This window comes from Pyxicephalus adspersus, chromosome 4, assembly GCF_032062135.1.
Source record: "Pyxicephalus adspersus chromosome 4, UCB_Pads_2.0, whole genome shotgun sequence".
NCBI classification, from domain to species: Eukaryota; Metazoa; Chordata; class Amphibia; order Anura; family Pyxicephalidae; genus Pyxicephalus; species Pyxicephalus adspersus.
In genome coordinates, this window is record NC_092861.1 from 67,138,364 (window position 1) to 67,162,646 (window position 24,283).

At 35.8% G+C, this 24,283-nt stretch overlaps 1 protein-coding gene across 9 annotated transcripts in view; it reads left to right on the forward strand.

The window, feature by feature from the left end:
* Nucleotides 1-24,283, forward strand: part of FAM135A (family with sequence similarity 135 member A) — a 59,519-nt gene that overhangs the window by 15,490 nt on the left and 19,746 nt on the right. For 4 of the 9 annotated variants that reach the window (XM_072408489.1, XM_072408496.1, XM_072408491.1 and 1 more), the window contains 11 exons: nt 5,315-5,429; nt 10,906-10,985; nt 14,878-15,017; nt 15,103-15,173; nt 17,200-17,373; nt 18,363-18,489; nt 18,915-19,068; nt 20,139-20,216; nt 21,671-21,720; nt 21,892-22,047; nt 22,720-22,793. In XM_072408489.1, the coding sequence (XP_072264590.1) occupies nt 5,353-5,429; nt 10,906-10,985; nt 14,878-15,017; nt 15,103-15,173; nt 17,200-17,373; nt 18,363-18,489; nt 18,915-19,068; nt 20,139-20,216; nt 21,671-21,720; nt 21,892-22,047; nt 22,720-22,793 (1,181 nt within the window). In that variant the 5' untranslated portion in view covers nt 5,315-5,352. Of the gene's footprint in view, nt 1-378; nt 415-4,147; nt 4,243-5,314; nt 5,430-10,905; nt 10,986-14,877; nt 15,018-15,102; nt 15,174-17,199; nt 17,374-18,362; nt 18,490-18,914; nt 19,069-20,138; nt 20,217-21,670; nt 21,721-21,891; nt 22,048-22,719; nt 22,794-24,283 lie in introns of all 9 variants that reach the window. The other 5 variants (XM_072408495.1, XM_072408492.1, XM_072408494.1 and 2 more) reach the window with 3 other exon arrangements.

Consider the following 24,283-nt stretch of genomic DNA (forward strand, 5'->3'; position numbering starts at 1 on the left):
ATCCAAAATGGGGAAAAAAAGGCAGTTCTTAGGAATAATCTTACTCAATGTTGGGTACAACTGTACAGTTAGTTACTGTTCATGATTCTTGTTTGGGTAGAATCATGAATTGGCTGGCTCTGTCTGAATGACAGCAAACCACCTTCATTTTGATCGCCACCAATTTTCTGCTTGCCTGGGAGAAGCCTGTTTCTGTATAAAGAGATGTTTTTAATGGCATTTTTAATCAGCAATTCACTGGCTTGGTACATATGTCCTAATATCTGATGGTAAAATACTCAAGGTATTTTACTCAATACTAATAGGTGTGCACCTGTTTTAATTTTATGTGATGATGTGATAGCTGCATTTGTTTTCTTTTTTTTTCTCTCTCCACAGGCTACTAAATTTTTCATCAACCACAGAAAATATTTGGTAATTTTGCCCAGTATAAACTTAATAAAAACATTCTTAACATTCTTGTTTTAACTGTTAATCCCCTCCATCCGTGCATATAATGGAGATGAATAGACAGACGTGTTTGAAGGCCGGCCTTTGTAACAACCATAGCTTCATCCATATACACAATAGAGAAATAAATATAGCCATCCATGGGCAGGATGTGTGTGATTTGTAGGATTACCAGATGAAAATAAGATGAAAAGGACATATTGCAGCTTAATAGTGTTTTGATGTAATAGCTGCATTCATTTTTTGTTTGTTTTGGGGGTTATATATGCTGTAAGGACAAATGAAAATGAAGCTAAGTTGTGTACATGGGACTGAACAACTTATATGTGTGGGAATTATAGAACTTGATTTAAAAAAACCCACCTTTTCTATCGCTATGTGTCTACTACCTTTGCTACATTCTAGTGATTCAGCCACCATCTTAAGCATACAATACTCACCACTGTGCTGTGGCTCCATCCACCACTTTTCCCCACTTCTGTAACCTATGATAACTTGGGGGTCAGAGGATGGAACCACAATGTGTGATGGGGGAAAATAGGCATCCGACACTGAAAGTATTGAATTTGAATTCTGATAAGTCTTACAGAGGCTGCAGTGCTGAAATGAAGTAAAGGTAGGAGATATTGGCTACAGATTCCAGTAGCACAACCCTTCATTTGAGGGAATCGTTTAACTGTATTATCGCTTTAGGGCTAGTATCAGCTGAGAATCTGATGTGTGTACAGCAGCTGTCTAAAGTCGTTTGTTAGTCGTTTGTGGATCTGCCAGGATGGATCCACAAACTTTATGCAAGTGAAGGGGAGAGAGCCCAGTGGGGTGCCGCCCACTCATTCTTCCCCCTCCCTTTCCATAGAGAAGAACAGGACTGTATGTACAATGCTCATTCATGCATCTTTCAGTCTTTTGGCGTTGGAAAGGATTGTGAAAGATCCTTTCCAATGCCAAAAGTCTAACGTCTTTAGTTCCTGTTGTCACACACTCATACGCCTAAAGTCCGCTCCAATGCAAGGACTGGTTTTAAAAGCGTGAATCCTCACAAGTTGCCACTGCCCTGTCTTTCATCACCTAGGTCTATAGGACTGAATAGTGATCAAGTGATCTCTTTAAAACTTAAAAAGCTGTTTAAATACTATACAGTTTCCTTGAAATAAAATGCATTGCTGTGGTGTGGGTTAAGCAACTTCATCCACTTTAAGATCTTAGATATTTAATTTAAAGTAATGTTGTATAACAAAGAAAATGGCATTATAGCGTTATACATAAAGGATGTTTATGTTAAACATAGAAAACAAGATAGTATGTTATTGGTATGATATGTGCCATAGGGTCACACAGTTTCCCTTTATTACTATCCCAGTCATGCAGGTTGAAATAAATCATTAGAGTAGCTAGACAAGTATATTGGCCCCTCAATTCTTTTTAAAAATTTTTTCAAAGCAAATGTATTGCTTGTAGGTTTACATAATATTTATACTGCTATTAACCTAGTTCAGCAGTTTGGATAAATTTGGACAACAGTTTTTGCAATCATGAACTGCTTTATATGGCGCAAAAAACTGGTCCGTTCCATAGTTATAGACTCATGTGATGGCTTATTCAAAGGGCAATGGCAAATAGAAGCACATTTACGGGGTATAAATCGAGCATTACATTGATTTTCAACAGAAGTATCAAAAGGATTCTAAGTCTGTTACTTTTGCAAACATGTTCTTGACAGAGATTTTGTCAAATTCATTTAAAATATAACTAAAAAGGTATTTTCCTACTGAAAAGGAATAAGTACTGACCATAAATTAAAACTTTGTTATAGGCTTTTAATGTTTCTTTTGTATTTGACACAGATCTGCACATCTGTTCCATTGTTTTTTCCTGAATCTTGTAGTTTGATGGGTATTCCTTGTTTATTAATGCTTAGGACACTATTGTTAGCCTGACAGAGAGATCATGTCCTGATTCATTCTTGTGTGGGTGTAGAACATCTTGGACTCTAGAGAAGCTGGCAACTTGCTTCAATGTATATGGTCAACATTGCTAGTATGTTCGCAATTTCCTAGCTAGTTCTTCAACAGTATTTTCCTGTCTGTGAAATGAAATGCTATTATACAACCTGACAACAGATGCTACATTTTCTGTTGTGTTTTCTACCTAAAATGAGAAGCCCTGCCTAAATGGTAAAAGGCATCAAGATAGTCCATTTGTACCAATATGACTACTATGGAATCAGACTTTCCTGAAAGCATATCCATTTACAAGTTTCTACACTGTGGCTTGTTAACTTTTTTTTTTTTTATTCTTGGTATACCTAGATTATGTAAGTTAAAATGCCACCTGTCTGATCCATATTTTTTCATATGTCCTATATATATGTCCTATATATATCTTTATATATTAATTTCAGTTGTGCCCGTAGATCTATAACTTTTCCACTTTCTAGTAAAAGTGGCAATTACAATATATTATAATACTATATAAAACTGACCAGGTTGCTTAGGTTGGCCATCTTTTCTTCTTGTATTTTAGTACTTTTTTTGTCCCCCTAAAGAAAAGAAAAATCATTGTTGTATTCTCAATTTTTTAGCTGTGGGTTGTCTTTATTAGATTTGGCTAAAATAAATTAGCTTGTTATAGGAAGTGGGAAAAAAATGTCTTTCCTCGAAGGATCAATAATTCATAAACTTATATCACAGGGGAGACTCAAAAAAAAACTGATGTAATAATGCTGGTAACATAGTGCATCATATGTGTAATTTTCGGTTTCATTCATAGTTCCTATTTCAATAACCCTAAGGAAAAATATACAATGAACCTAAAAATTAAATAATTCAAAGAAGAAGTATACAAATTATCACGCAGTACCGGTATCGGTTTGGATCTTTTAGCACAGCTTGAATTTTTAAGCACACATGTAGTGTTTGTAGTTCTCCGTATCTCTGATTCTGAATCACCAGATTATTTAAATGCAGCTGTACTTTGTCACCTGTTAATATTACAGAGCAATTTCCATAATTAAATACCCCTGGGAATAATTGATCTGTGGGCTCTTGCAGCATCTGTTAGTTCACATGAATATGCAAATTGCTGTGACTTTATTGCATGCAAATAAAATCACAAACCATTCTGGCAAAGTAACAGTTTTACTTATTACATAAGCATGCAGCAGAACTGTATTTGTGAAAGTAAATCTTTACCCAAAACATGTATTTTAGGTTTGGGTAGAAAAGGGAAAAGATGGGACCCCTGTCAGGTTTAACTGCTCTAAGTTGCCCTTGGTAGACAGGAAGTAAAGGCAAATATGCACGGGGAAATGGACAAAAATAAAAAGTTGCCTGAAAGGATTTTTAATTCTGTCCAGCTCTATCAAAAATTATTAACAAAAAAAGCTATATACTGTATTTACTTTTAATTGAAGGGTATACAAATTTCTTTCTTGGTAAAGTTTTAGTAGCATATGTAAAGTTTATAGTAAGCAGGGTAGTGATATATGTAATGTGTTTGTAAGCAGAAATATGCTTTTATATTTGCTGCCAGTTTCCCTGATTGGGGAATTCACCCCTTTTTTGTCCTAGTTACAACTGATACTGAAGGGGAAGTAACAGTTGTAGTTAACAGAGTAAATCTTAAGAGTAAGTAAGCCAGTGGAGACAATCGTCTGGTGTCACTGTATAAAATGGAGTTTCTCATTTTTATCCAGTAGAAGTGAAAGATGAACTCTGGAATGGGATACAAAAGCTATTGATACTCTTTAAAGAAATGGTCACTGGTGAAGAAGGGGTGGAGCAATTCCTACAGGTATTTCATGTAGACACCAAGAGCTACCTAGGCTTATATGTAGAATACTTCTACAGGGTTCTCCCCAGGCACTTTTAGCTGGGCGCACCACCCGGCACTTTTCAGCACCCACCCGGCTGTTTTTGGGTGGTTACCAAACAGTTTGTTCACAATACAGGGGCCGCCACCCACCTAAAATTTCTTCCCACCCGGCTTGAAAAAATTTCTGGGTTGAGCACTGTTCTAAAGCATCATGTTACTGCCATATGCTGGACTGTTCTGCCTGACATAGCTTTGTCACCTCTGGATAGCCACATTCCCACACATTCCTGAGAATCCTGTTTTCTAATGAGGGCAATTCTGAATTGGATAAATGCTAATAGATGAGATGGGCCTGTTCAGACTAGCAATAAAAAATGCTGGCATGTACTGCTCCTGGGCACCTACTGTCCACAGCTTGGGACTGGGGAGGTATTTCATCCTATCATTGATAGGAGTTCCACCAGGTGGGCAAAACAGTGGGCACTCCAACAATGGTCACTGTTTATCTGTGTTCAACTAATTCACCAGTAGGCCAAGAAGGGGGGGCCAGGGCTCATCGACGAATACAATGACCGGACCACGGACCAGCTGGAGCTCCTGTCATTGTGTTCAGCCAATAGGTAAAGAGAGCAGTTGGGGATAGGTAACCATGGCTGCCCAGGGCTTCTAGTTGAACACAATTGCAGGAGCTCTGCCCAACTGGAAGTGTTGTGTTCAGCATTCAAAAAAAGCCTTCGAAAACAGCATGCATAAGCGACATTCATAGACTTGAACATCTAAAAAAATATCAATCTAAAAAAAGTAGTGGATACCTAACTAAAGCAGTGTTTCTGTTGTGTTTGTGAACAAATAAGATGCTTTCATTTTATTAAGTCTTTAACCATTATATGTAACTCTTTAACAATTATTTTCTAGGTTCTTGTGGTTTCAGACCACTGCTTTGCTCACCATCAGTCATAAAGTAATTAAAATACTTTGTAGTCATTGCACCTGTTGGCAGTTTATTTACCTTTTGGTGTTTTTTTTTTTTTTTTCTTTTTTCTTTTTTTAGTAAATTATTAGATTTTGGTGTCTGAATCTTCAATCAAAATGAGTGATGTTCAGGCCACCGTGGAATTTTCAGTGGAGCTTCAGAAATTCTACAATGTGGATTTATTTCAAAGAGGGTGAGTTTTCAGATTTTGTTGCTTTAATATGCCTCATATTTTTCATACTTTTACATTATACATTCCAAGCCCTAGAACATTTCTGCTTCTCAATATGTTTTCAAGTATCGGCAGGCTCTCACGATTAGTCAGCCTCTCACAAACCAGGAGTGCTGTACACTACATTTAGGTGTGACTTTGTTAAAGTAAACCTTTCCTGAAAAAGAAATTGGGTCAGCTGTTGCTGAATTTGTAATCTGCAAAGGCTGCTTGCTTTACTATTAAACGTGCCCTGTGGCTTTATTACTTTGAATTTCTAACTCAAATGTTGATAAAGACATCTTTATTCTAAATTTTCTGATCTGATGCATCCTTGTCTGGATGAGATGTAAAAAGTGTAAAAGCCAGAAGGTTCTCAAAACAACAAGATATGTAGCATTTTCAGAAGGTGGCAGAAATGGAAGCCCCCATGTTAACTTAACATATCATTGTTGCTAACTATGCCATTCCGATTTCTGTGATGGATCATAGATGAGAATAGTTACAAAATGATTTCCATTTTGTCAAATTTGAGAACTACTGTTTGTAATATTTATTGCTTTGGACTTCACAATTCCTGACAAATGTGCAGTGTACCTCTCTGAATAGGAAAAAGGAAATAATCCTCAATCTGTTTTTTGTCATGTAAATCTGTTTTTTTTTTTTTTTGTTTTTTTTTAGCTCAAAAGTAATTGTATACCCTTGTACATTAACTATTTCTTTTTATGAAATAGAGAAATTGTCCTAACTAGAAAAAAATAAATTCAGAGATATCTTGTGCCTGGTCCCTAATCTCAAGCAGGGTCATTAAATTATTATTATTTTTTTTTTGTTAATATTGCCTGTACATACACTTTGCATGTATTCAGTGGTTTCCTACGATGGTTTACACAATGGTATAACCACCTTTTGTCTGGCTGAGTCAGTTAAGAGAAATTTAGAGTACTGAGGTTTACAATCCGAAGCGATGCTTAAACATCTTGTTCACCCAGTCCGCTTCTATATAAAACTTTTACATTGGAGTCCTTTTTGTCGAATCGCTTCTTCTAAATTTAAATTAATTTATGACTAGGATTATTTTGGCAGAGAAGGAAATGCATGTTTTAGCATGCCCTCTACATCTGTTATGACACTACTTTTGTTTACTCCTATTTACATTTTGTCATTATCTTACATCTCTGAGTGGTAATACTGTCTAGGAGTTTTAACTGATGATAATAGATACATTTCATGCAGTGATCTGCTCTGTAAGAAATTTCTGATAGCATTCAAAGCTGTTTTGTATTTGGCAAATTTTCATTTTTAAGGCCTAGAGCCTTAGACTATTGTAAAATGTATTTCATGTTTTGTTGTTTAATCACTGCTGTGTTAGCTGAAAGATTAATCTTCAAGTAGGCTTATGTTTGACTTTTGTGAGCCAGACAGAAAAGTTTAGGATGTGGCTCCTTTATTCTAAATCAATGCAAGTTCCTCAAATATATGAAAAAGGAAACCACAGTTTCAGATGGCCTCAGTGAAACATAAAAATGCTTTTGCAAGGGAAACTGCAAGTTTAGTCCCATGCTGGCTTCTATATCACTTTTATGTGTGCAAGGAGTGACGGAGTTTTAGGCACCATTTGGTTTTTTAAAAACCTGTTGGCCGTGGCTATCCTCTGGAACTTTACCTTTACATTTATCATTACCATTTATCTAAGGATATTTAAATATTTGTGGTAAACATTACCTATCCAGTGTTAGCAACCTCAGTCACTATTTCTATAATGCATGTGCATTTGTACTGTATCAGTTTAGGAGTGACTGCTGTGTTGCCTGGCAGATTCCAGGCAGATCACAGAAAAGAGTGTGTCTGTAAGCAAGTTACACTAAAATGAAAGTGGTTTAGTTGTGTCAAGAGTAAGGAAGGAGCAATTGCCAGAAATGTTTATAGGTGGAGCCTTCAGAAAGTAATTAGTGTGTTAATGTGAGTTTGAACGAGAGTGCCAAGTCAAATATTCTACCTAAACAACAAGCCTAAGGGGAAGAAGTTATTGATGTGTTATCGTTGTTTGAAGCCAAAACATTTTATTCTCATTTTCTCACTTTAGCAACACCAGTTTACATTATCTTTGAGTATAGGACTTCCAAGGCAAATGTGAGACAAGATGAGGTGCAATGAGATAGGATCGAGGTGTTAGGTAGTAGGACAGGACGTGGAGACACGTGAGGACCTTTGTTTGCTTTATTGGAAGAAGGCAAAGTCAGGGGTCGATGTGCTTAATAATATCTTGCAGAATGAAACTGTTTTTGATATTGATCTTTTCTTTTTAAAAAAAAATGGTTGTAGATGAGTGAGAGATTAGTTGATGATTTTAAGCAACTGTTTGGTTTTGTGGGAGTTTGAAGAGGTGAATGTGGAGAAGTATTTTTGTTTGGTCAGTGTTGGGTCCTGCTTTTGTGTGCATTGGGAAAATGGTTATGTATACTGTACTTGCCCCAGTGGTGTTCACCGTGTCAGTTGTCTATTCTCATTATTAGGTCAGGGATGATGATTGGCGTGGAGAGGGAAGCAACAGAAACGAGGGTAGAGGAAAATGTGTAATGGTAATGATCAGTGAGGAAGGAAGGGAGAATGAGTAAGGGTTGTAGAGAGGCTGAAAGTTCCTGTGTCATATGGTCAGACAACATAAGGAAAGAAAATTGTACAAGGTTGTGGTCAGAGATTATGGGAAAAGTTTTTTTTTGTTTGTTTTTTTTAAACCTTTACACAGTGCTTAGTAGTCTAACCACAGTGGATCCTTAACTTTTTCCACATTTATCAGACCATCAGTCACAATCTTCAACCAAGGATAGTAAAGCTCAACTCTGCTCATGGTTGTGTGTGTGTGTGTGTGTTTTTTTTTTGTATTATTATTATTTTTTAATTATTTAAATGTAAATGTGTGACCCCTGTATTGCGATATTTATGGCCTTGTTCAATCCTAATTTTTATGATGCATAGGCAACACACATTTTTAGAAGGGAAGGCTTTAAATTTAAGTCTACATTATCATGTAGAAAAGGCACATGTAAATACACATTAAAAAAAGCTGTGCAATTACCCGAAATTGGCTTCATATCAGGCCTTTGCTTACTACTGTACAGCAAAGCTTACACAAACTGGTGAAAAATGTTGATCAAGGATCCAGTTAGGATCAACAGATGTGGGCTCTCTACTGCTTCACCTTTCAGTGTCCAGTCACAATATAAAAGTAGACATGGGATCTGTAAGTAAAAGTGAAGCAGAGAAAAATTGGATTCACTTTCCTGTCTGATGGGGCTGTGTGTTGGAGATATGAAAATCTGTTTGTCTGGAGTTCAACTTTAAATATTCAAAAATAGAGAGCAGCACTGTACATTGCAGTACTACAGTATGTGTAGTCATCTTGCTTGTTCAATTATTCATTTACAGAATGTTTCCTCATCTGCTACTACAGACTGTATTAAATTATAGAACAACTGTTAAATGTCAGTAAAGGTGCTAAGTTGCAAAAAAAGCCACAGAATAGTATTAAAAGTATCTGTTTTTCCACAATATACACAGTTTCATGGTGGTTCTTAAAACACATTATTCCCGGACTCTGATGAGATCGGACATGATTTCCATACCTAACATTTCTGTTATGGTGCAACCTTACCTGTTGTAACTTAATTTTCTTGTCATGTAGCTTTTTGATATCCGCAGTAATAGAAATATTTTTTGTAATGGGGTTGGGAGATAAAAGGATCAGTGCAGAGAACTTTTTTTTTTTGTATGAGCTTCATTGTTGATATGTTTTGTTACTGGAGACTTTAACCACTAATACATTGCCCTCTGATTTGTGGCCCAATTTTTGGGCTGCTAATAAAATAGCAGTGTATCAGTTATGCCTTGACTGCACTAATTTTATTGAGGTAATGATCATTTATTTTTGTGTTAGCGCTGGCCATCTCTCCATGTTTTCTGGTTTTGCCAACCCCACTTTAAGCTATACTAGCGAACCCTTAGCTTAGCCTTTTACATTTGTAAGATGGTTATGGCTGCCTCTCTTTGTGCCATGGTTTTGTTTTGATTCTTTCTGGTCTTAAAGCAAAGTCAGATCTGGCTTTTGATAGTTTCATGGTTGCTAACTCTGAACAGGTCTGCAGCTCCGAGGATCAGCATAACAAGTAGGCAATTGACATTTACAGACGGACATCAGCAAAAGCAATCTGGAATTTTTTTTTTTGCTATAAGATTTCCTGTTGGGAGGAGAATCTATATTTCCTTTTGTGTAACATATATGAAAATGGTAGTAACAAAAATAGCTTCATGTCAACTTCCTACCTTTTTAACCTTAAATCAATTTCATGCTAAAAAAGCAGGTTTAGCATAGCTTTTATAATAAATCAAGATTTGAATCAATGTGGTGAGAAGTGCTCAACATAGATGCAGATGTATTTTGTTAAGGAATAACCAAAGCCTGTATACAAACTCCATTGTAGGTATTTTATTGCTTTGTTAAGCTCTAGTATGAATACAAGATTTTTTTTTCATTTTAAAATGAGTAATTTGAACAGTAATTTACCCCCTCCCCCCCTCACTGTCTTTGTTTTTTGCAATTGGGTTTGGTTGTGTATCTACTAATTACATGTTCTTTACACAAGTACCTCTTTAGTGCATGGTTGTTGTCAAATGATGTAGCGGGTAATAGGCACATTATCAATGGAGGGTAAAGCTAGTAATGCTTGATAGTCCTGGTAGTGCCTTTCCCAAAGCAAATGTCAATTAGACATGCAACTATTTAAAGAGAACTTGTAATGAAATATTGCTAAAAATGTTCTATAAATACTGTAACCTCTGTAGTAATAGTTAACACTAAGCATGCTATGGGATAAGCATACGTTTAAACTCAAGTAGCATGTGTATACAATATGCATAGGTTGAGTGAAATTACCTTTTAATAGTCAGTACAAGAAAGTGGTTTTACATTTGTATAGCTCCCTGTAAATAGGGCAACTGGAAGGCATTATATTAATCCATATGTGTTTTTTTTTTTTAAATCAAGGTAAGGTGTGGTACATTCAAAAACTTTTTTAGAAAGAAAAAACAACTTGCTGCATAATGTATATAGATTGCTTGCCCACTTTTGGGTAATACTTAATTTTTAAATGACTAGCCTACAAATAACCTTATATATTTAGGGGGAAAATTGGTAATAGCCTAATTGGCATTGTGCAGTTCTGATTTGAGTTTAAAAGCAAATGATAGACAAGGCCCCCTGTCTTTCACTCAGTGTTACCAGGTGCTTGAATATATATTAAATTACTATCAGCAACACATTTTACTACATACCTTAATATCACTTTTCTGGAATTAATAGAACGTCAGAAGGCCACAACTGAGCAGTACCCCAGAGCATGTGTTTTTCTCTGATGAGGAAATAAGAATTACATTGATTTTAATTTTTTCCCTTGTTTAGATTTTACCAGCTTCGTGCGACCATGAAAATCCCTCCCCGGGTTCCACACAAAATTGAAGCAAGCCTTTTGCGTGTTACAGGTGCGTGTTACATGATGTGTGGTCAGACCTGTTTTATTCTATGCTATTGTTTAGCTGTAGAAATGTACCTGTTTAGTAGTTGTAGGAAAAGAAAAATCCTCTGGCCCTTATTTATGTATTTCCTTCTGGTTTGTGAAGTACCAATGTTGTACATAGTGCTCTTTATTCATTTACTTCATTGTGCGGCTGATGCAGTGTGTTTTTGTCTAATTTAGATGGACAGCTAGTACATTTGCATTTATTACAAATGAAAACGTACATAGCAACACCTAGTGGGTGAATGGAGAATGACACCTGATAATCAATTAACTCATCTGTATGCCAATTTAATAGTTTTGGTATATTTGATATGATAAAATATATATGATAAAACAAGCACTTTTGGTAAATTCTTTACTACTAATTCTATGTGAATTGTTTGTAAATGTACCCATTAGAGTTAAAAATTGATGTTTAAAAGGACTTACGTTTCCAATTTTTTAAAACATTATAATTCTTTATTTATTGAAACATAAATCCGTACAGGTTTGGAATTAACAATGGCTTTATTCATACTTGATAAACCATTTTGTCTGTGACTCAAAATGTTGCAGTTTTAGAGACTGGACTTTATATTTAACTTTGGTGCTGCCGTTTTATACTTCAATTAAGAACTATGATGTTATATTGAAACTGCTAGTCCTTGGTGTGTAGTAATTTACTACACAGAGTAAACTAAATGAAAAGGCATAATAAAATCCACTATGTCAGATGACCAGTTTAGTACATGTTATGTACATTTAAGGGAAATATTTTATTTAAAGAGTATGCAGTGATTTGCTGATCTGTTCTGGAACTGCTACTTTCTTTGGATAAATTGTCTCTTGTATGTCTGATGAAAAGCAAGTAACCACATCTACAATTTATTTTCTGTGCTGAGATCATCTTAACTAATAACTCAAAAGGCACAATGGTATGCAGTGGGAATGTAATGTGTCAGTAGCAGTGTCATCTTGTAAAATTAAAGTGTGGAAGGTGTAGCTCAGCTCGCTTGTCAAAAAGACAATAAAGCAGAGATTTTAATTTATTTAAGGTGTCAGACCTTTTGTTTCTACTGCAATGTTTTTTTTGTTTGTTTTTTTTTAAATATAATCTGGTAGTATTCATAATGCTGCTGCTTGTTAACAAAAGTAATTCCATGTTCATGCCAGAGGCCTTTAGAATGGGTTTTAAACAGAAATCAGACAGCTGTCACTGCTTGGGATAGCTGAAAGGGATGAACACACAGAGACCCCCCACTATCCACGCAGAAAGTAACATAAGCTGCTGGCAACGGCCTTCTCTGTGTGTCAACAAATAGATTGCTTTTAACTGGAGAATTTCTTAGGTCAACCAGTGCATAGTCTAATACACAATGCTCCTATTTTAGATCCTGCACTTGTAAAATACTAAGCATGTGAAGCACTGTAAATCCCAGAAATATGATGGACACTCATTACATATGGCAGACATCTATGGATATGATCATTATTAAGGGTGAATGATGCTGACCTTGTTCAGGACTTGTCAGAGCCTGGGGCACATATCTTGCAAAAGTACGAATTCTAAACATCCAGTAAACCGTAGGCTGCTGCATTCCTTGGACTTCTAACTCGATGAAGCGTAACAATAATAGTGAAAATGATGTTTGCTTTCTGTTCTTTAATGAAAATACAATCTTTTCATTTGCCTGTTGATCTATATACTTTGTAGATTTATTTTATTTTAACAGTAACTAGTTGGAATACAGCAGATATATAAAGATTATAATTAAAGATCATTATAATATAAATTTTAAACATTGCCTTCCCATCTATTCAACCATTTATTTTATCCTGTCACCTTTTGACCATCTGAAAAGACATTTTGGTATGTTTAATATTAAATTGAATGCCCAGTGAGCACAGTGTAAACATTGTTTTTCCATTTAAAGCCATCTGTATTTTTGTAGTTACAAATGTACAAGGATCTGCTTAGTGTTGTTCAGTTCCACACTGTGCTTGTACCTTATGGCTCCTTCTTGCATTCCAATCCGAATCATTTGTCTCATTACATAGATTTACTTTCTGTGTGGGGAATACTTTATCCTAAAGTTCTTAGAAATCTATAAGAAGCTATTGCTGATGGATCCTTTTAGAAATGCTGGTTTCTGTCTGTTATATCCATGGCAGCATGGTGGCTCAGTGGTAGCACTCTGGCCTTTGCAGCGCTAGGTCCCAGATTCGAATCTCAGCCAGGACATTTTCTGCATGGAGTTTGCAGGTTCTCCCTGTGTCTGCGTGGGTTTCCTCCAGGTACTCCGGAGGACAATGACTAATTGTGGTTAGGCAAAAGACAGCCAGACAACTAGGATTTTGAGAGAGAGTAATGTGATTATACTAGTCATGTTTGATGTGATAAACATGCTTAATAAAGAATACATTATACTTTCTCCTAAAACATGAGGATCGGGCCATATAGTCCCCTATTCATGCTAGTACTGTGATTTGGAGGATGATTAGGGCTTCTTGCTTTTTTCCTGTGTTCCCCAAAGTATCCTGATACATTTCAGAACTTTCCTTTGGTTGTTTGACATATTTGACAAATTTATTTGGCAATATTTGACAAAACATTTTTAGTTATCGTAAATCCAAATTTTTAGATATGTACTGAATGTGAACTAAGTCTACCCCACATTTAATCTAAGAGAGTTGTGATACAAAAATGATAAATTCCTATTATATACAGTCTATTTGAAGGGACACAATAATTGGTTTACCATTATAAATATTATATAGAATTATAAATTTAACATGTTATAAAGAATATATGAAAGTGCTTTGTATGAACATGTACTCAAGGCGCTTTTTTAAGTACACCTGTTCAGCTGCTAGTTAACACAAAAATCTATTCAGCCAATCACGTGACAGTAGCTCAGTTAATTTAGGCATGTAGACCTTGTCAAGACAACCTGCTGAAAGTAAAGCATCAGAATGAAGAAGAAAGGTGATTTTAGGTGACTTTGAATATGGCATGGTTGTTCGTATGAGGCAGGTCAATGTATTTCAAAACTTGTAGATCTGTTGGGATTGTACATACAACAATCTCTAGGTATACATAGAATTGGCTAAAGAAGAGATCGTATCCAGTGAGTTGCATTTCTCCGTAAAAAATTACTTCTTATTGCCAGAGAAGAATTGCCAGACTGGAATGATTTTATGGCAAGGCAACAGTAACTCCAATAATCAGTTGTTTCAACCAAGGCATGCAGAAGAACATCTATGAATACACAACATTGAAACCTTGAAGCACATGGGCTACAGGTGCAGGACACCACACAAAGGGTTACCGCTTACGTTGGATAAGAATGAGCATGTGAGGCTACAGTCTGCTCAGACTCCTCAAAATTGGAAAAACATTGCTTGGTCTTGATTTCTGTTGCAACCTTTGGATGCAGGGTCTGAAATTAATCTATAGATCCATCCTGCCCTGTATCAATGGTTCAGGCTGGTGGTGGCGTAATAGTGTGGGGGGATATTTTCTTGACACACTTTGAGCCCCTTGTACTGTTCGAAAATCGTTTAAATGCCAGTCTACTTCAGTGTTGTGGTTGGCCATGTCTATCCCTTTATAGCCACCTCTGATAATTATTCTGATGATCATCTCAGGCAACAAATCTGCAGTAACTGCATGATTCGGTCATAACCATGTGAACCAAAATCCATGAAAAATGTTTCCAGTACCTTGTTGAATTATAATGGTTGTGTGTATTTTTATAAAAAATTTTCTCCATATAAGTCTCATTATTGCAGTGCAGTCTGAATAAATTAAAATGTAATTTTCATGTGTGTTTTTTTTTTTTTTTTTTTTTTTTTTTTTTTTTTTTTTTTTTTAGGTGATGATCTAGCTTTTCCAGCTTCAGTGCAAGATACTGTAGTCAGCAGCAAAATCTTTCAAATACTGTACAAAAATGAGGAGGTTGCAGTTAATGATGTCATGAATTTTAAAATCAAGATGCTCCTCGATGAAAAGAAGGTAATGGTATCACACGAGAACAGTTTATTAGTCACTGGATATAATCACCAATATTAATCTGATAATTTTTTTTGTTTTTTTACAGATTGAGGAAACTTTAAATGAGATGATGTTTCAGCTTTCTATTGACCTTTATTTTACAGACACTGATTATTCGTAAGTAAAAAAAAAATTACTAGGATTTGGTCTCTCAGCGTTTGCAGCGTTTGCAGGAATATCATAATTATCTCATCTGTAATTATTGCCAAGACTTTGAAAAATGTAATATGATTTAAGGTTTTATCTCACTCTTTTACCCAAAATAGTCTATATTGTCAGGAAAAAAAATGCATTGCTTTCCAAATGAACTAAACCAAAAACTGCCAAAAAAAAAATACACTTACCTTCAATTCTACAGGGCACTCGGATCGCTCCGGGGGTGTCCTGCATCAGGTCTCGCGTCGTTCCCGCATTCGTCCTGCAGCCTGCGCTCGGGGCGCCGCCATCTTCTCTTTTTCCTGTTCTTCATCCTACGTCACCTGACCCAGGTGTAAGATCGGGTGACGTAGGATGGAAAAAAAAATTTGTCTTTACTTTTTTTTGTGCGCAGAAGGAGGGCCCAAGAGCCTGACGTAGGTATCCTGGGAGGCTTTGCGCTCCCCTTCATTCTCGACCGTCTAGGTGATTGAAAATTAGGCTACGGTGCTGTACCCTCCCCCCTTTTTTTTTGCACTTAAAACAAACACAGAATTTTTACTTTACATAAAAGGATTGTTTATCCTTTTATGTAAAATGAAAATTGTGAGTTTAGGTAAGCTTTAAATATAAAGAACTAATTTTTTCCCTAATTAGGCATTCAATCCTTTGCTGTGAAAACCATAATAGTCTGTAGTATAACAGAAACAATGGCATGAATGGAATGCTGTTGAATGGAAACCACTTGTGTCCAATTTGTGTCACCTGATTTTTAAATATACAGGTTGTTGGAAAACAAGAATATGTTCGAGAATCATAACATATTATTTAAACAAACTCATCATAAAGACTAGGGTGCTAATAAAACAAATCTGGGTTAAAAGCTGTTGGGGAAGTTGCCAATGTTAAATTGTTGAGTTTTAAATACAAATATTCAAACTTTGAACATCCACTGCATCTTTTTAATACCATTATTTAAAAATTAAAATGGCAAAACAGGGATTCTGGTCATCCATACACATGGACCCCAGGAGGCCAGTGTTAACTGTAATGCTGGTCATAAACAACTATTTTTTGTTTGTAACACAGCAATATTAGTGGCCTAACAAAGTGAAAAGATACATACAAATTGTAATGACTGTGGCTGGGGGGGGGCTTCAGGTTACATTTGTTACATTTCTTAGCTAAGTGATATTATATATGGTTGTTAGAAATAGTTTGCAAACCTTAAAGCAGACCTATATTTAGTTGTCTTTTCTGGCAAGTAAGCATTCTTTTTACAGGCAAATAGCCTATAAATTGTAGGCTAAAAAAAAAGTTACTTCCCCCTTCCCCCTGGGTTTTAGGTGCTAATGCCACAGAAGTGAAAAGAAATTTATTAGCAGTTTTTGCCGGGATAGTGGAAAGATGATCCCACTCACCACACTGCTTACCACAGGCTTGAGTTTGTACCCAGCAGCCAGTGAGGTAGCAGGTAGGATGGGTCAGATAACCAACACTGTACTCAGGACCAGAAGATTTGGGAGGGTGAGCTAGCTTATGCATATGTTAACAAGAGCAAGCTAGGTCCTCCATATTAAAGTTTTCTTGATTTCTGCATGAATGGCTTTTAATGAATCTAATCATTATCCAAGTCATAAAATCTAATCTTGTTCATCAAAAAACACATTTTATATTGGGATGTAATGGATAACCTTTTTAAAAAGTCAGAGTCTTTGCCGGGATAAGTATGTGAACCCCTGTTAGTTTGTTTTGTTTTTTTAACAATTTGAATAAATTTATATTGGCACATATTAACGTCATATACCTGTGTTGGTTGGGTATTGTGTTGTGGCTCAAGCACTCAACACTTTATATGTATGGGTTAATTATGGTTAATATTTTGTATTGATATGTTTTTGATTAAAATTTCCCTTTGTTGTGGATGTCTATAACTGCTTCTCAGTGAATTGGTATAATTACAATATATTCCTTCAAGTATGACTTTTTACTTTTTTTTTTTTTTTAGACCGAATGACTTGAACTCCTTGCAACTAATTAGTAGTCGGAATTTAAAGTTGCACTTTAACCTACATAGAGGCCTTCATCACCACATCAATTTAATGTTCGATTACTTTCACCTGTCAGTCATATCTGTTGTAGTTCATGGTTCTCTGGTTGCTTTGCATCAACCGCTCATCAGGTACCTTTCTACTTTTTTTTTTTTCTTTTTAATCCTGTTGTAATTCACTATCATTCAACTATGATGTAACACCACGCGTGGCATGTCCTAAGAGCTGATTAAAGGCTTTTACCTTACATTTGTCCTAATATACTTTAAGTAGTCACCCTGATGCCTCTTGCAACATGCCGTGGATTTACATGGGTACAGTTTACACTTTTTTTTTTTTTCCAACAGGCAAACATTTGATTTCCATTCAAGTATACTTTTTGACTCAAAAGCTACTACCAGATATTATTACTTGTAATACTTGTAATACTTGTCAGGTGCCCTCCTGATATTGCCTTTGCAAAACTTGAGTTCTCCTAGTTGTGTAATCGTTGGGTTCCTTTGCAATCAGTGCATGTTTAAAATTCCCCTCCAACATTTAATGCAGCTCAAATCAGACTCTCTTACTTTTATTTGAGAAATTCCTTTTAGGTTTGCTAATGTGATTCTGTTTGTTACCTCGTTATAAAATGACCTCACAATAATATTTTGGAATGATGCAGAATGTGTTCTTGAATACTGCAAGCTTTGCAGTCCCTGACATTCTGGGGGAGATAACCTATGTCTGACATCGGTAGGCCACAGTCTGCCTGGTAAAATTTCAAACACTATTATTTGACCATATCAGAAAGGAGCTTCAATGTTTTGTTTTGTTTTTAAACTAATCTGTGACTTTAGTTGTACTAAATTCACTATAAGTCTATCTTTACGAAACATTCAAAGGCAGGCACAGTATATTGGATCTGTTTCTACAGGTTGTGAATTGATCATAGATACTGATAATTTATTAACTATTAGCATTATTGCTTTTGCCATAGGAAGTTTTATTATTAAAGATGGTAACAACCCCACCCCCCTCACCCCATATACTTTAATATGTAATTACTGTCTCTGCGTTCTCCTATGTTCTGACTTTTCCTTTATGAGTGTAAAACTGAACTCTTAACTGTATTGTTTATCAGCTTTCATCGAGCAATGAAGAATACCTGGTTAAACAGAAATGCTCCCACCCAGAATAAAGAGTCTTCAATCCCAACCCTGGAAAGTGTAGTATTTGGCAGTAACTACACAAAGCAGCTGTCTGCAGATGTAAGAAGCTACTGAAACATTTTGCTTAAATGTTTAAGTGAACGTAGATCAATATGGGATATCCGTTTTTTTCATGGCCATTGACCTAAAACAGGCAAGGCAAGCCAACATTTCAGGACCTCTCATGACAAAGTGCCTTGAGAAAGGAATCCTGTGAGTTATGAAAACGTCTCTGATGCCTATTGTTCCTATTTTACTGTGTATACCAGAACATCAAAATGTAAACAGTAGTGTTTCAGCAGGAGTGGGGTTCTGGTCAAAATGTGAAGTACTATAGTTGTAATGTCACTAGAGTATGAGGTACTGGGTGGTAAATTTTAATCAATGTTCCCCCCTAGATGCTCAAAATTCCTGTTCTAGTTACCAGGTTGTATTATTTGCATGTGTAGATGCTGCAAACTGCTGATGTGAACCTCTATTTTTAGGGCAACAGCTTTGTGGTTCAAGAATGTTTCCTACAACATGCCTACAACTTTCATTATACACTGTGTGCCTGTTTGCTGGTATCATTTAAGGGATTATACAGTTATTTCATGACTGTAACAAAAGACTTACCATCCTCCCTCAAACTGGAGTTGGGTAAGTATGAAAAAGCCAAGCACATCTATGCTATCTTCTTACAATCACTTTTTTATTACTTTACTTTTCTTCTGGTTCTTGGACCAGCTATTATCCTTTTTGTCATAAACTTAGAACACTCTATTTTTCACACTCCCAGTCTGTAAAATGTAGAATCTTATTTAACAATTACACTACAGCAAAGTAATGAGTGCTGTTTGTGTTTTGAATCCAATACTGTTACTCTGCTTAGTTAATTAGTGACAATTGCACTTGCATTCCTAAATGAGTATTCATATTTATCATTTTACAATTTCTGGTGAAGTGCATGTGTAATGGCATAATGTTACTATATGTGTATATGTGATATACATGATATTGTAGTAGTCATTTACTTTTCTCATAATGTTGCTTGGATATTTTTTAGGATAGAACTGAGAATAAACAGTGCTTTTGGAACATTGGTGCTGATCATTTTTACTAATTACTAACCATGTGCTTCAGTTACTAGGCACTTTTTCAAGATAAATTGCCAGTGTTATAAAATGATAGTGACTACAAATGCCTCTTATTCTGTATGCCTTTCAGCACTATTTTCCTTCTATTACACGTTATGGAATGTTAGTATAGTGAAAAATACAAATATCAGATCTTGTAGTGCTTTTTTCTTTTTTTCTGTAGTTACTAGTTTATCAGTATCTTTATTTTTTATCCTTCTTTTTTCCCTTGCTTTGTTATATGATGTACATTTGTCTTGCTGTGTTTATTAACCATACCTTCACAACACTGCATAAAAAGAAATAAGTGATCTTCATCTGAATAGTTTCATAGTTTGCATGTTAACCTTTGCGATTTTCTGATTGCCAACATTAATAGCTTGTCTGGTCTAACTGAAGTGCACTAAATTCAGAAGTCTCAATGTACATCATAGAAAAATCTTCTTTATCTACTAGCTCTATTAGCTGTCTGTGCTTTACTTTACTGATCTCCTCTTACTCGCTGTCTGACTTCTCACTAACACAAGTTAAGTCGTAAAGCACAGATATGAAAGGAGTGTAATTAGTACATATGTGTGCCATCCTTACAATCAGCCAAGCCCCGCATGCAGGTCCTTTATGAACGTCTACTCAGAAGAAAATTCCCTTGGCCCGAGAGAGAAGCCGCTTTGGGTATGTTGTTCTAGACAGTGATGTATTACACAATTGTAATCAATCAGAATGTTTGCTTATAACTGTGTTTGCTTAAACAGTTCAATTGTTTAGTTGTACCTTGTCAATGCTAGTCTTAAGAACATCAGCTTCAAAAAGCTTAAGGTAGCTTTCTTGAAACCTTCAAAGCAATGTTCATTTTCAGCTTGGAAGACTAGGGTGCAAAAGTTCAATCATTTGTATTGAAGGAAATATTTAGGATGTCATTGCAAAATTCCTTCTGAATATTCTAGTTTTCTAGCTGTTTTTGAGTTAAGTACTCACCCACTGAAACATACATAACAGAATTATTGATAGCTGAGAGGGGCCCTTTTGTTATGGATAAATGTAGGTATCTGTAAATATGGTTTGGGTTTAGATTGGGGAAAAAAAACATTAAAATTAAGTTTAAATATGTGTTACTTCATTTTTATTGTCTTTGAAGCACAAAAGTATTCTCATTTAAAGATAGAAATTATGTAATGTTTTCAGTGTTTGTTAGTGTTAGTGGTAATTTTCCATCCCAAAATGCCCATTTTATTGTGATTTTTAAAAAAGGTAGCTAATTTTTCATGTCTTTTATGAGGAGGGAAATGTAATGCAGAGGAGGAGAGTGCAACCACCCTTTTTCAAGCATGAGTTGAATTCAAGAACTGAAAACTGCAATGTGCATATACCAAAAAAAGCAAATGGTGCACGTTGTTGAATTGGGGTTTGTGCGTAGGAGGATTATAACTATCCCTCCTTTGGATCAATTCCATATAAAATAGAGGCAAAAATCCTAATACCTCAAATATGGGGGGGGGAGAAGAGTTATTTTAATATTTTTACCAACTCAGCCCACCATGTCACCATGTATATCTATGGACTTGTCATTTTCATCTACTCTTGCCTGTTGTCAGCTTCTCTGTTCTCCAGAAGGATTTTGGCTGAAGTGTGTAGGCTGCCTTTGTAGTTATAACCCCTTAATGCTCACCTCTGTTTAGTTAATTAGATCTTTCAATGGTAAGTGAGATCTTATCTTAAAAACAGGCCAACCAAGATATTTTTGCCAGATTCAGTGGTTAGTTTATAGCATCACATTACACTTTTGCAACAAGGAAAAATCTATTCCAACACCTGTCCAATGTTGATAATTGCTTGTAAAAAAGCTAAATTTTGATCATCTTGATATTATTAGCAGAGAAAATATAGTCATGCATTCCACATGTTTCTCCCCATATATTTATATATTTCTGCTTGTTTGTTTTATTACACAAAGTTTACAGTATTTATTGTACAGTACATTGCACACTACTTATTAATTATGAAATGCATATACTGGTTTATGTAATACTGCATTCTGGGCCTTGTAAAAACGAATTCCCAAGCAGATAGATGCCTTCTGTGGCCCTATTCATGTTTAATGTTATTTTCATGTCATGTTATTTTCTTAGAAAAAATTGATGTTGACGCCCGTCTGTCGGAACTATGTGAAGATGTTAAGGTATTTGTATACCAATTATTTCCTATATCCTTAAAGCTTTAGGTTTACTTGATTAGAAAAACAAGGAAAGTTTATTTTTGCTTTGACAAACTACATATCTCGTAAACCTTTTTACTAGGACCAACTGTATTTCTAACTTGCCTAACATTGCTTTTTTTATTTATTCATTAGAAAGTAGATAATCCTGATGAACTGGCAGAGCTGATTAACATGAACCTTGCGCAGCTTTGTTCTCTGCTGATGGCTCTTTGGGGACAGTTTCTTGAAGTTATTGTCTTGCAAGATGAGATTACAGCAATCGTAGCTCAAGAACATCATATGCTAAGAGTGAGTAGGAGAGGGTTAGTCATTTGTTTTAAAATTACAGAATGCAGGAGGTTGGTAGCACTTTTATTAAACACTACAGACTATTTGGCCCAGGAAGAATATTGCAGGTTGTTGAGCTCCGCTTTTGAGTGTCAAGCTCTTTAATGGTTCTGGCCCTTCATGTCTTTCCATTTTCACCTGACCAACATGATAAGAATTGTGCAGCAGCCATTTAAATGTTATGTTGCTTTAGGCATATAATTTGATATCTGTTCACCTGGCAGTGTACAGAGACCTACTTTTTGTTGGTAAAGAGTACTGCTGTAGGAAGGGTGTATTTCTTAGGAAATTACCATATGCAGATGGGACTTTTTCACTTGCCAATCCTCTTCGATCATGTTGGTCAGATAGATTTAATTTCTATGTGTCAAATTCCAGTGGTAAAAGGCAATGGGGTGTGTGTGTGTATATATTTTTATTAATATTAAACAGAATTTATATAGCGCCAACATTTTGCACACCGCTGTAAATTAAATAGGGGTAGCAAATGACCGACAGATACAAACAATGACACAGGAGCTGAAGAGGACCCTGACCAAAAGAGCTTACAATCTAAGAGGAGATCTCTCTTTCTTTCTATCTCTCTTGGATTAAACTGTTCAAAGCCTTATACTTGCCTGTCATTCTTTTTAGGTACATAGATTTGCAGAAGCGTTCTTTTGCCTTGAGCATCCCAGACAAGCAGCCCTGGCATACCAAGAATTGCAGTAAGCATGAAAACCTTAATGTGGATTAATTTCCTGTTTAGCATACCACTCTTAAATCATATTTTTCAATTGTGACATCCTCTTATATTAGTGATCAGCGTGTCAGTAATCTCCTACAGTGGTGGTTAATTGAACAACATTGCCCATACAATCGTGCAAGCAGGGAATCAATCCAACAGTTTTCTGGTGACAAATGTCCAAGACAAGAACACCTTTAACTTTATGGAGATTTCCTTACTAGGACAGTTTGGTAGGAGCAGTCTCGCCAGCACCTGGTGTACACACCTGAGAGATATCTTCAACCTGTTTACTCATAACAAATAGGGAAAATAATGCATTAGGGCAACCAATCCAGTGCATTTCAACACAATGCTGGGAATCTGCTAAAAGAGAGCAAATGTTGCCGAGCCTGGGCTGTGTTTGTACAAGCCCTTGAGTGCATTCATCTTTCTTTGCATGTCTGTATGTTCTGTATGCTTTTTTTAGTCAGGTAGAAGCAATCAAAAACTAGTAGTGGTAGTAGTGTGCACCTCCAGATCTCCCACTATATTGTGCAGGAATGTACATCATATTGCACATTATGATACACCACGCTACTTGTCAAAGAACCCACACCAAGCGATTGAACATCAATGCTTCACACTGCCACTGCATAAACATTGCTGCCAGCTTCTCCCTCTATTTTTCCCAGTTTGGAGTTTAGATTAGTTTTTAATTGGTTGCAAGAGAGGATGTAAATTCTGTACTTGGGCACTTCATCCTGTTCACAACATGCCAAGATTGGTAAATTAACCCAAAATTGCAAGCAGAGAATAGGCTTTTATATGAGAAATAAAACCTGTTTTTTTTTTCCTTACTAACTAACTTTGTTTGCCTTTAAATTTGCACAAAACTGCATGATGTTATTTTTTCAGTGGTCTTGTTTACCTTTTCTAAATACACATAGTGCAAGCTGCTGTATTTTTTTTTCAAGCAGTCAAATACAACACTTATAGGCGAACTAGCCACATAGCAACAATTAGGATTTCTACTTGAAATATTTTACTGCAGGAAATGCAGTAATTTGGTTTTTGCGTTATTGCAGAACTGCTCCTAAATGACTTCTACACCAATTTGCAAAATATATCTTAAAATCGTTTGAAAGTTTTATACGGCCCTTCATGTGCTCGTTGCTGCTGCTTCCAAGTTCATGTGGTGGCATTGCATTGTACTATGCAACTCAACATATTCTCCAAATAGAGATTATTTTGTGTTCTTATATGGACGTCCCTGTTTTATTATTCTATGACAGACTCTCTCTCGTTGGGTCACATTGCACCTTAGCTAGAACTCCTTTTTATGTATATTCTTATATATTGAAGGCATATACTTTTTTCTTTGCCTGTATCCAGTATCTTGATTTCTAGTGGTTGTTAAATTTCTATTGCTACATGTCACTTGACAAGTATTTGACAAAAGCTTTAAAGCTGCCTCTTTTTTTTTTTTTTTTT